The sequence below is a fragment of the Arachis ipaensis genome, chromosome B6, assembly GCF_059453495.1.
Source record: "Arachis ipaensis isolate K30076 ecotype BB chromosome B6, ASM5945349v1, whole genome shotgun sequence".
Taxonomy (NCBI): domain Eukaryota; kingdom Viridiplantae; phylum Streptophyta; class Magnoliopsida; order Fabales; family Fabaceae; genus Arachis; species Arachis ipaensis.
In genome coordinates this window covers 48,431,353-48,444,710 of record NC_142441.1, presented here as the reverse complement: position 1 = coordinate 48,444,710, position 13,358 = coordinate 48,431,353, and the positions used below count along the sequence as shown (strand labels likewise).

General features: G+C 39.6%; 2 protein-coding genes and 1 non-coding gene across 3 annotated transcripts in view; all 3 read left to right on the top strand.

Moving 5' to 3' along the window:
- The window catches only part of LOC107624649 (uncharacterized), a 38,267-nt gene that overhangs the window by 11,287 nt on the left and 13,622 nt on the right, over positions 1-13,358 (top strand). The window lies entirely within an intron of this gene.
- LOC148555474 (small nucleolar RNA R71) lies at positions 2,660-2,763 on the top strand. The gene has a single exon (XR_015886465.1). It is a non-coding gene; the product is annotated as a small nucleolar RNA R71 (small nucleolar RNA).
- Positions 10,668-11,456, top strand: LOC148555473 (uncharacterized). Its single transcript, XM_088490106.1, has one exon. It carries the CDS (start codon positions 10,668-10,670, stop codon positions 11,454-11,456), a length of 789 nt encoding a protein of 262 aa, XP_088346232.1.

Genomic DNA, 13,358 nt, shown 5'->3' with positions numbered 1-13,358 from the left:
TACTAGGTTAGTCTCTTGGCACCTCTTAAGCACCAAGGCAAGGTGGTGTAGGCAGCTGGGAAAAGAATCCCCAAACACAGAAAAATCGTCCATGAAGACCTCAATAAATTTTTCAATCATGTCCGAAAAGATGGACAGCATGCATCTTTGGAAAGTGGCAGGTGCATTGCACAACCCAAAGGGCATGCGTCTATAAGCAAAAACTCCATATGGACAAACAAATGATGTTTTCTCTTGATCACTAGGATCAACTACTATTTGGTTGTAGCCCGAATATCCATCCAAGAAGCAATAGTAAGCATGTCCGGCAAGCCTTTCAAGCATCTGATCCATGAATGGGAGTGGGAAATGATCTTTTCTGGTGGCTTCATTAAGTTTCCTGTAGTCTATGCACATCCTCCATCCAGTAACGGTTCTTGTGGGTATGAGTTCGTTCTTCTCATTTGGAACCACAATTATGCCACCTTTCTTGGGCACTACATGGATGGGACTAACCCATGGGCTATCAGAAATGGGGTAGATTACCCCTGCCTGCCATAACTTCCTCACTTCCTTTTGTACCACTTCTTTCATGACGGGATTCAATCTTCTTTGAGCTTGAATGGAGGGTCTAGCATCTTCTTCTAACAAGATTTTATGCATGCATATGGATGAACTTATCCCCTTCAAATCAGCTAGGGTCCATCCAATGGCATCTTGATGAGTTTGCAGCACCTTGATCAATTCTTCTTCTTGTTCTTGGCTCAAGGCCGAGCTAATGATAACAGGGTGACTCTCATCACTACCCAAGTATGCATACTTGAGATTAGGGGGCAATGCTTTGAGCTCAGGTTTTGGTGCTTCCTTTTCTTCTTTCACTTTCTCTGGCCTGCTTAGCATAGTTGTGTCATCATCCTTGATATCACTAACTTCAATATCCTTGGTGAACTCCTCCTCTGCCACTTCCTTTATTGTTTCCTCAAAAGTTTCTTGTACTGCAATGTCCACTACATCAACCCTCATGCATTTCCTTAGTGATTCTGATGGATAGCTCATTGCCTTGAATACATTAAACACCAATTTCTCATCATGGAGTCTAAGGGTGAGTTCACCCTTTTGTACATCTATGATGGCTCCAGCAGTAGCTAGGAAGGGTCTTCCCAGAATTATTGAAGCTTTGGCTTCTTCCTCCATATCTAACACCACAAAATCAGCAGGAAATATAAATTCTCCCACTTTCACCAACAAATCCTCAACTATCCCATGAGGGAATTTAAAAGTTCGATCTGCCAATTGGAGGGCCATTCTTGTTGGTTTGGCTTCTTCAATCTTCATTCTTCTCATCATTGTTAGCGACATCAAATTGATGCTGGCCCCTAAATCACACAAGGCCTTCTCCACCATGACTTCTCCTATAATACAGGGGATTTGGAAACTGCCTGGGTCCTTCAATTTCTGAGGCAATTTGTGCTGAATGATGGCACTGCATTCTTCAGTTAACAACACAGTTTCCTCATTTCTCCAGCTTCTCTTCTTGGTCATTAATTCTTTTAAGAATTTTGCATAGAGTGGCATTTGCTCTATTGCCTCAGCAAAGGGAATGTTGATTTGAAGCTTCTTGAAAATCTCCAAGAACCTGGAGAATTGGCCATCCTTTTCACTTTTCATCAAACGTTGAGGATAAGGTGCTTTTGGTGTATAAGGCTTCAAGACCTCTTTTTCTTTTTCTTTTGTTGCAAACGGTGTAACAGATTGTCCTTGTTCTTTGTCTTTCACATTTTCCTTTGCTTCATCCTCTGTGGTTTCCCTTGAAATATCCTTTAGATTCTTTCCACTTCTGAGTGTTATGGCCTTACATTCCTCCCTTGCAATAGCCTTGGCAGCATGAGAACTGCTTGTCCCAGGGGCTTGCTTAGTCAAATACAAAATTTGATTTTCTAGCTTCTGGATGGCAGCTCCTTGGTTTTGCAAGTTAGAATTTACTTCTTCCTTAAAAGCCTTCAATTCAATTATGTCTTGGCTCATGGTTGCAAGCATTCCTTCCATCCGGTTTAATTGATCTTGAAATTGTTGGTTCGAATTAGGTTGGGTATGTTGATTATTTTGGCCGTGATATGATGATTGGGGGTAAGTGTTTTGTGTGGCTTGGTATGATCTTTGGTTGGAGTTTTGGTATGAGGAATTGTTTTGTTGGTTGTGGTTGTAAGGTTTGTGGTTTTGTGGTTGGGTTTGTTGGTTTCCCCACCCAAAGTTTGGGTGGTTTCTCCAGCCTGGGTTGTAAGTGTTGGAGTGTGGATCATATGATTGCCTTTGTTGGTTTCCCACATAATTGGCCTCTTCCCAATCACCTCCTTCAATGCCTTCTTCCTCTTGATCTTGTGTGTGTATTGCAGCCACTTGCTTTGTTTCTAATTGCCTGGTAAGCTCTGCTAGTTGCTTGGCAAACACCTTGTTTTGGGCTAGAATTGTATCCACATGGTTCAGCTCCATGACTCCCTTAGTGTTGTGCCTTTCTGATGCATAGTAGTACTCATTCTCAGCCACTGTCTCGATCACTTCAATGGCTTCTTCCACGGTCTTTTTCTTGTTCAATGAACCTCCTGATGAATGGTCTACAGCCTTCCTTGATTCATAAGAGAGCCCATCATAGAAGATGTGCAATTGCACCCAATCATGGAACATGTTTGGTGGGCATTTCCTTGTCAAGTCCTTGAATCTCTCCCATGCCTCGTAGAGAGTTTCACCATCTTGTTGTCTAAAAGTTTGGACCTCAGATCGAAGCCTATTGACCTTTTGTGGAGGGTAGAAACGTGCCAGAAACTTGCCTTCCACCTCATCCCATGTGGTTAGACTCCCCCTTGGGAATGATTCCAGCCACTTAGCTGCCTTGTCCCTAAGTGAAAATGGGAACAAGAGCAGTTTATAGGCATCTTCCTGGACTCCATTGGACTTCACAGTGTCACAAATTCTCAGGAACTTTGTGAGATGTTGGTTTGGGTCTTCATTAGCACTTCCTCCAAAGGAACAATGATTTTCCACCAATGATATTAGCTGTGGCTTGAGCTCAAAATTGTTGGCCTGAATGGGTGGTTTCTGGATGCTACTACCACAATTCCCAGAGGTTGGGTTTATGTATGAACTAAGAACCCTCCTCTCAGGAATGGCATTGTTTCCATCAGCTCTCTCATGGTTGTGAACTTCTCTATCCATGTTGAGATCTAGAGCTTCCTCAAAGTTGTCCTCAGATTCTCCTTCAGATTCCTCTTCTCCCACTACTCTCTTCCCTCTTGCTTCCCTTCTAAGTTTATGAAGGGTTCTTTCCGGTTCGGTATATGGAGGAGTTGATGTCCCTCCTCTCCTACCTGTCATACAAGAACACAGCTCAAACACAAACAAGTGAAATACTCTTGGTTAATGGAAGAGTATGGTTAGATCAATTGAGGAATTAAATCAAACAGTTAGTGAGTCAGTGAGTTAGTTGCATGGATTTAAAGGCATAAAGAAGGAAAGCATGTAAAAGTGCAGAAATTAAAATTCAACAAGTATCTAGAACAGAATTAACAAAGCAAGAGAAAATTGCTCAATCTAGTTAGCTTCCAATTTGAGAATTGTCAATCGAAAACCAATCCCCGGCAACGGCGCCATAAACTTGATGCACATAAACTAGTTATGCTACGATTTAGGAAATTGCACGATCGGCAAAATTCCTTCCGGCAAGTGCACCGGTTATCGTCGTCAAGTAAAAACTCACAATAGAGTGAGGTCGAATCCCACAAGGATTGGTTGAGTGAGCAATTCGGATTAGAAGTGTGTTCTAGTTGAGCGGAATCAAGAATTGAGATGATAATTGCGGAATGTAAAATTGGCGGGAAAAGTAAATGACAAGAAAATTAAATGGCTGAATCTTAAATTGCATGAATTAAAGAGCAGAATGTAAATTGCTGAAATTAAAAGGGAATGGGGATGATTGCAAGAATTAAATTGCAGAATGTAAAGAGAAAGTGGAAATCAGAAATGGGGAATTCATTGGGTTTAGGAGATATTGAAATCTCCGAATCAAAACATGTAAATCTCTTCCTCAACCAATGTATTCATTAAATTTTGCTTGGCAATCTTATATGATTGGATCCCAATTCCTTGGCTCACCAATGCTCTCTAAAAACAAACAAATTCCCAATCCCTTGGTTTAAATGTTCATAAGAAGAGATGATGCTTGATCACTGATTATACCACACAATTTCATGAACCACAATTTGGTAGGATTACATGTCACAATATCCATCCAAACCCCAATCCAATCCACTGTGAGAAAGCTTCTCTAGCATGAATCCTCCATTCCTTTCCCAAGGCTCCGAAGGATTCCAAATATGAGTAGTCTCTTTCCCAAGACAACTACTCAATGGAATTAGATCGAGAAGCTTTCTAACAAATTTCAAGAGAAAAGATTGAAGAAGAAGATAAACTATTATTGATTCATTGAATTACAATAGAGCTCCCTAACCCAATGAAAGGGGGTTTAGTGAATCATAGCTCTGAATTCAATTACAAAGAAAAGGAAACTAGCTAAAAGTGAAAGTAAAAGTCCCCTCTAACTTAACTTCTATCCTATTTATACACTTTCTATATTGAGCTTCAGTTGTGCTTCTTGGGCTTTGAGGCCTCTCCTTGCTTTTCTTTTGCCTTGGGTTTATGATCCATAATCTTGATGAGGTTGTTGATCCAAGTCCTGTAACATTTATTGAGCCAACTTAGTGATAATCAAATAATGACACATGACTCAATAAATTGAGATTTCAAACTCATCAATCCTTCAGGCCCAATCCCATAAACCATGATATTCAATTGGGTTTCATACCAAAGTAAGTTTAAGTTAATAATTGTGCTCAAAGACTAACTTAAATCACAATATTTTTGGCCCAGAAACCCTTTTCAAGAGTGGCGTTTAAGTTGTAGTTTAAGCTTAAACTGCAACTTAAACGCCAGACACTTCCAGTGAGGCCATTTGTAGAGGCACGTTTAAGCTTTAGTTAAGGTTAAACTGAAGCTTAAACGTGGAAATGGAAGAAGGTAGCCCTGGAGAGTAATGTAGTCGAACACGTTTAACCTCCAGTTTAAGGTTAAACTGGAGGTTAAACGTGGAAAGGGAATGAGGCATCCTGGAGGTCGAACACGTTTAACCTCCAGTTTGAGGTCAAACTGGAGGTTAAACGTGGAAAGGGGTGGAGGCATACTGGAGGTCGAACACGTTTAACCTCCAGTTTGAGGTCAAACTGGAGGTTAAACGTGGAAGCTTGGAATGGTGGCCCTGGAGGTGTCGAACACGTTTAACCTCCAGTTTGGGGTCAAACTGGAGGTTAAACGTGGAGGTGGAGAGAGCAACCCTGGAGTGAAAGAAAACGTCGAACACGTTTAAGCTCCAGTTTGAGTCAAACTGGAGCTTAAACGTGGAAGCTTGGAGAGAGCAACCCTGGAGTGGAGAAACTATCGAACACGTTTAAGCTCCAGTTTGAGTCAAACTGGAGCTTAAACGTGGAATGGCCCCTGGTACTCTTCCTGGTTCTGGCGTTTAACCTCCAGTTTGAGGTCAAACTGGAGGTTAAACGTGGAACTCCTCCCTGGGTGGCATACTCATTCTGGCATTTAACCTCCAGTTTGAGGTCAAACTGGAGGTTAAACGTGGAGTGCTCCTTAAGTGAGGCTTTTCATTCTGGCGTTTAACCTCCAGTTTGAGGTCAAACTGGAGGTTAAACTTCAATCCCAGCATTACTTATCCTTCATGATTTTGGCGTTTAAGCTCCAGTTTAGGCTTAAACTGGAACTTAAACTCCACATGTGATATTCAAGCTTCCTTTATTGATTTTGTTGCTTCCTTGCTTAGCCTCTTCTTCCCTGAAATCATCCAAACAATTGCATCAAAGTCTTGCAAAATTCCATGAGAAATCTTTCATTCATAGCATTTAAGTAATATAACTAAAACTCATGGAATTTGCATCAAAATCATATTGTTTGGGATGGTTCATTACTTTGTTCTACATTTACCATTTTTGGTCACTTTAAGCTCAAGAAAATGCATAAAACAACTAAAACTAACAGAAAAATGCTAGTGAAACTAGCCTATGATGCCTTGGCATCAGTAGACTATGGTAAAATCTACATATGCATAAAAAATATTATTCATAATTTTTTGAAATGCACTTGGTGCATTTTTTAATCCTTGGGGCATTACATTCCATTCATAATGTCCAAAGGGTAATATAAAAGCTGTTTTATATCGGTCTTCTTCTTTCATTGAGATTTGGTAGTATCCGGATTTTAAATCAAATTTAGAGAATATAGTAGCCTTACTTAGTCTTTTAATTAAGTCATTTTTATTTGGTAAGGGATATCTTATCCATTTTAAGGCTTTATTTAGAGGCTTATAGTTAATTACTAACCTTGGAGCTCCTCTTTCGATTTCTGAAGCTTTCATTACATAGAACCTTGTGCAACTCCAAGGAGATTTTGATGGCCTGATTAGTCCTTTATCTAAGTATTCCTGGATTTCTTTTTTACAATATGTCAATAATTCTTTGTTCATTTGTATCGGTTTGGCTTTAGTGGGGATATCTTTTTCATTAAAGTCATCTTCATAGGGTAAAGATATTTCATGTAATTTTCTATGATGAAAAGCTTTTGGATTTAGGCTACACAAGTCCTTTTTTATCCTGTCTTCTATCCCTTTTATTAGAGTTTGAATTTTTTGACTTTCTAATTGTTGTTCTATTTTCTTATATACAATTTTTTGGTTCAGGAAACTAACTTGTTTCTTTTTTCTTTCTCTTATATTGATTTGTGAAGTAGCCATCTGTTGTAGTAAATTTAATTCTTTCCTTTTTAGTTTTTGTATAAATTCGAATAGAATAGGTTGATTTGGTATACAATAGGTGGTTACACCATCTACATCTACCGTAAAAGGGTATAATAGTAGAGTGAAGGGGTTTCCTAATATAACTTGTTGAGATATTCTTTTTGCTAAGAAAAAGGTGGTTGAAAAGCATACATTTCCTTTACAAATTTTTGCTTTAGAAGTCAGATAAACCACTATTTTATGGTTTATGTTGTGCTAAATTGAGTGGTTTTTACCAATTCTTTGCACACTTATTCATATAATCTGTATGGTTTTACAAATCCTTCCTAATTCTGTTATATAGTTGAAAACATGTTTCCCAGGCCTTTAAACTATCAATTTTAATTATCCTTTATTACCATTCGATGCCGTGATCTGTGTGTTAAGTGTTTTCAGGCTTTATAGGGCAGGAATAGCTTAGAGAATGGAAAGGAAACATACAAAGTGGAAGGAACACGAGAAAATGAAGTTTCGAGAAGCTGGCAGCGATGCGTACGCGTGGACGACGCGTACGTGTACGCGTGACAAGGATTTTCGCCAAGCGACGCGTACGTGTGACCTACGCATACGCGTGACATGTGCCACGTGCAGAAATTACAAAAAGCGCTGGGAGCGATTTCTGGGCTCCTTTTTGGCCCAATTCCAAGCCCGAGAACACAGAATAGAGGCTGCAGAATGGGGGAATTGATGCGTGAGCATCTTTTCTATCTTTTCCTAGTGAATTTGCATTTAAATTGTTGAGTTTAATTAGGAATTAATTATCTTTTAGCCACTATGGATGCTACTTTGAGTCTTGTGTAATTCTGTTTATTTTAGGTAGCATTCGGCTGGATTTGATGGAGTTTCTGCAACAAAAGAATTAAAGGAGATGACAGCGAGGAGCGACGCATGCGCGTACCTGACACGTGCGCGTGATTTGAAGATTTGCAATGCAACGTGTGCGCGTACCTGACGCGTGCGCGTAATTTGGAAAGTTGCTCAGTGACGCGTGTGCGTACCTTACGCGTATGCGTGACACGCGAAGAAGACCATCGACGCGTACGCGTGACTGACACGTACGCGTGACTGACGCGTACGCGTGACAAGCGCGAAGTGCAGAGAACGCTGATTCCTATTAATTCTGATTTAAACTTTAATTTTTTTATTTTAAAATCGGAAAAGATATTATTTAGTTTTAGAAAATAGATTTTAAATTAATTAGGATTAGATATAAAAGGGAAAAGAAACTTCCCTTCTGGGGATTCCAATTAGTTAACTTTTCATTCTACCTCAGCCCAATTTACAATCCTAGTTTTCCACTGTGAACCATGAGCAACTAAACCTCCACTGTTAATGTTAGGAGCTCTGTCTATTTGTTTGGATTGATTCTATTGTTTTCTTTATTTTAATTCATGTATTGATTTATAATTTAAGAATTATTTTCGTTATTTATCTTATGAATTTGGGTGGAATGGAAGTATGACCCTCTTTCTAATTGAGTTCTTGTATAACTTGAAAACAATTTCTCCTAAACTTCTAATTATCTGGACTTAACGGGATATGCGACATATAATCCTTTTATATTTGGATAATTTGAGTTTTTTTGGCATAGTAACTAGAATTAAACTTCACCATCTAATTGGAATTAATTGACCAAGGAATTGGCAGTTGATGAGAATTAGAGGAGACTAGAAAGGTCTAAGGAATTAGGGTCTAGTTACATATAGTTTGCCATGAATTAAATCTTGCATGATTAGAATAAATTAATAAGAAAAGTCAATCTGGAAAATAGATAACTCTGAAGCCTTAACTATTTCTCCATATATTATTTTCAACTTATTTACTTGCCTGCCTTCTGATCTTCTGAATCTACTGTTTAATGCTTTTGAACTCTCAAACACTATTTTCTGTTTGTCTAACTAAGTAAATCACTTAACCATTGTTGCTTAGTCCATCAATCCTCGTGGGATCGACCCTCACTCACCTGAGGTATTACTTGGTACGACCCGGTGCACTTGCCGGTTAGTTTGTGGTTAGAATTTCCGCACCAGAAATCATTCATTCATTCAGACACAACTTCTCATTCACATAATTGAGGTTTAGATGTAGTTTTCTAGGGAGAGAGGCTCTCTCATCTCTCTAGGTTTTAGGATTCTTAGTTTATTCCTTTTAAATTTCTAAATTCTATCTTATTTTAATTTAGTTTCTCTTCTACTTTTAATTGTTCTAGGATTTTAATTTATCTATTTCTCTTGTTGATCTCTTTATGTTGCTATTTTAGTTTATGAATTCTCATGTTAGATTTGATTTCCCTTTTTATGCAATTTGAGGTATTTTATGTTTATTGCTTCTTCTATTATTTGTTATCATTGATTTTGCAATTGTTGGTTTTAGATTTTACATTCTCTATTGTTTTTCTATGCTTTTGTTTTGTGCCTTCCAAATATTTGATAAAATGCTTGGGAGGGTTTTAAGTTAGATTTTTCTCCTCTTGGCTTTGGTTGAGTAATTGGAGACTCTTGAATTATCAAACTCCTTTGTTGATTGATAGTTGAAAGTTGCTAGTTGATTTGGATCCCTCTAAAGCTAGTCTTTCCTTAGGAGTTGACTAGGACATGAGGAATCAAATTAATTTATCCACTTGACTTTTCTTCATAGTTAGAGGTTAACTAAGTGGGAGCAATGGACAATTGATGTCACAATTGATAAGGATAACTAGGATAGGACTTCTAATTCTCATACCTTGCCAAAAGCCTTTCTTAGCCATTAGTTTATTTTCTTGCCATTTACTTTTCTTGTTACTTATTTTAAAAATCTAAAAGGATACTTTTCCTTAACCAATAGTAACATACCTCCCTGCAATTCCTTGAGAGATGACCTGAGGTTTAAATACTTCGGTTTAATTTTATTGGGTTTGCTTTAGTGACAAACAAATTTTTGTATGAAAGGATTCTTTGTTGGTTTAGAAAGTATACTAGCAACGAGAATTTATTATGAATTCTTTACTAGCAAAAATCCATTCATCAAAATGGCGCCGTTGCCGGAGAATTGCAAACGTGTGCCTTATTATTGGTTATTGTAAATATTTGCTTTTTGCTTGTTTGTTAGTTTTTGTTAGTTTCAGGACTTAGTTGCTTATTTTTATTAGTTTTTGCTTTTATTTGTTATCATGAATTCTCACCCCTTTCGCTATGAGTTTGGTTCAAATTATGTTGTAGGGAATGGAAGCTATAATGAGAACATGCATCGAGGTCGGGACAATCAAAGATGGGAGGAGGCACAAGGATTTGATCAACCCTCTTGGCAACAACCCCCTCCAATGTGCCATGGGCAACGACCATTCTACGATGTATCCCAAGACAATGGTTATGGTGGACCATTTCGTGACAACCAACCTCCACCAAACTACTATGGTCAAGAGCCATTCCAGGGTGCATACCAAGATGATGGATACGGTGGACCTCCTTGTAGTTACCAACAAGCTCCACCATATCAATCTAATGGATGTGGTAGTCCTTCCTGTACTTGTCGACAACCACCACCATATGCCTATGAACCCCCTCCTCAATATAGCTTTGAACCACCACACTCACAAGCCCCCTACTACCAAACATCCTCATATAATCCTAACCCATATCCACCATATCAACCACCTTATGAGCCATATGAACCATATATAGAACCACCCCAATTCCAACACAGTTACTCCCAAGAACCACTACCTTCATATACACCGTGTTCATATCCATCAACCCTAGAGCCATATAATCCTAACCATGCAATCTGAGCGGAACAAGAGCCCCGGGATCATTTCAAAGAAGTAATGGATCGACTTCAAGCAACTATTGATCAAATGGAGCGAGAGAAAAACCGGAAAGCATGCAAAGCTCTCATGGCTAAGGAATCTCAACTTGAAAATAAGGGATTGAAGTGTGTTGTGCAACAAGTGGAAAAGATGGAGAGTGATGAACCACCGTATCCTTATTATGATGAACCACCCTCTTATCATGAACCTTTCCTTCCAAGTAATGAGCCCTCGTATCCACCCCAATCTTCAATGCATGACACTCTTGGTGTTCTTCTTCAAGGGCAAAGAGAGATGAAAAGGGAAGTACTAGAATTCACGGCTGCCTTGAATGAAGTAGTAAATCGATTAGCTTCCCAACATTTGGGCACTCAAGAAACTCCTATGGCTACATACGGAGAATCAATAGAAGAGCGTAACATGAAAGAGACACTAGAAACTCCAGTGGACAATGAGGAACGTGATTTTGTATTGGAAAAAGTGGAGGAAGCCATAATAGTTGAAGAGGAAGAAGTGGTTGAAGACTTAGGAGATGCTGAACTTCCATGGGAATCTAGAATTGTTGAGTATTCCCCCAAGAAGATTGAAATTGATGTCAAGGAGGCTAGTGCACAACCTCCATGGCATCTTCCCTATGAAGAATTGGATGGAATAGATCAAGAAGCGAGTTCCCTTGGTGGAGATGATCATGAACCAAGTCTTCCTAGTGATGAACCCACATCCCCAAATGAACTCATTAAATCTGAAGATCCTTCATCGATTGAATCTGAAAATGATATGGAAGTGGAAGTCTTTCGCAAGGGTTAGACGGGAGTTGAGTACGCTTTGTCAAGAACGTTGGAGACTTCTCTACCTAGGTGGCCATCTACTCCTTCATTTGAGTGGGTAAGGCTCATCTCTATTCGTTTTACCGTTCCACTTGAGTATGGTATTCTTGAAACCGATGGTCAACTTAGGAAGCTTTGTGGTATTAAGCGTAAGAGAAGAATGTTTAGCGGTTGGAGTTGCAAGTCAAGGCCCATCAAGGTTAATATTTCAAGAGTTAGATGCAAGGGTGATACCAGTGAACATTTGGTTGGATCTAAGAGAAGAGTTTGGTATTGTATTGAGAATTCAGACTGCTTGCCACCCATTTGGGACAATGGTGATCCACTTCAAGACGGGTGTAGAAATAAGATTTGGGATCCGGGACTATATGAGGATCAATTTTCGGAGCTCAAAGCTTGTGAAGAACTCCCCCAAGGCTTGGTAAATTCACTTGAGAATGATGAAGATTATTGGAAGTCCAAGAGTTGGTCGAAGTTTCAAGATGAGTTCAAGCACAAGCCACCATGACAAAGAGCTCACCAAATGTCCAACTTAAGGACTTTAACTAAAAGTGCTAGGTGGGAGACAACCCACCATGGTATGATCTTTCATTTTTATTCTTTGTTCTATTTTATTTTATTTCTATCAGTGTTCATTCATAATTTCTGCATCATCACCTGCATTCTGCATATATATAAAAAAAAGGGGTAACCCACGCGTGCGTGTAGGCCACGCGTGGGCATCGATACAAATTTGGTTCTCCCATCCAACGAACAGAAAGTTGTGATGGAATCGTGCGGCTAGTGTGCTAGAGGAACAACTCGAGCCACGTGTACGCGTCAATTTTATTTTTTGGCATACCACGCGTAGGCGTGCGCGACGCGCACGCGTCGCATGAAAACCTTGCCCCCTTTAATCTAAACAGAGGGTTGCGTAAAAATGACATTGAAATTGTGCGTTTAGCACAATTTTGGCTGACGCGTACGCATGCTTCACGTGTACGCGTCATCTTCATTTATCCCCCTTCACGCGTTTGCGTCTATGACGCGTATGCATCGATGCATTTTTGCCTCATCCACGCTCAGGCGTGACCCACGTGTATGCGTGGTTTTGATTTCATTAACCCCTGACGTGAGAACCCTAACCCATTCGCGTTGCCCAACCCCTTCTCCATCAACGTTCCAATTGCTCCTCTTCCCTCCATTGCTTCCTTCCCACTCACCACCATCAACGTTGCACCACCGCTCCATTCCGGCAACCCTGAGCCGCCGTTTACCCCCTCCCTCTCCCTCCTTTCTTTTTCTTCTTCTTCTTTCTTCTTCTCTTCTCTTCCTTCCTGCCTTCACCAAGCACTACCACAGACACCACTGTGCCGCCGTGCGGCCGCCACCTCCGAGCTAGCATTACTTTGCTCCACACCTCAATTCACTTCTTCCACTGTTACTGCACCATCCAGGCCCCCCTGTCATCCCCTGCTTGCTTTATCATTCTGTTTAGATCATTTGTTAGCTTTGTTTAATTTTTGCTTGGTTTAATTAGATTCGAAATGCATGTTATTAGTTGATTCTAGGTGGTTAGGTAGCTAGGATGTGGTTAGTGGATTTAGGTTTGATAAGTGCTCTATTCCTGTTGTCTGAATTGTATGATTTTAAAATAGCTTTGCTGTTGATGTTACTGGTATGCTGTTTGATTGCTGTTTGATGTTGTTTTACTTAATGCTATAATTTCACACGAGCTGCAACTGTTACTACTGATTGAAATTATTGTTCTTGTCTGAGTTCATATGACATGACGAGTGCTGCTCTTTTCTGAACTGCTTTGGATCCATATGAACTGAGTTTTTGCTGCTTGTTTTAATTCGGAAATGCCCAATTTATTGTCGGGATGCTGCCGAAATTGTGC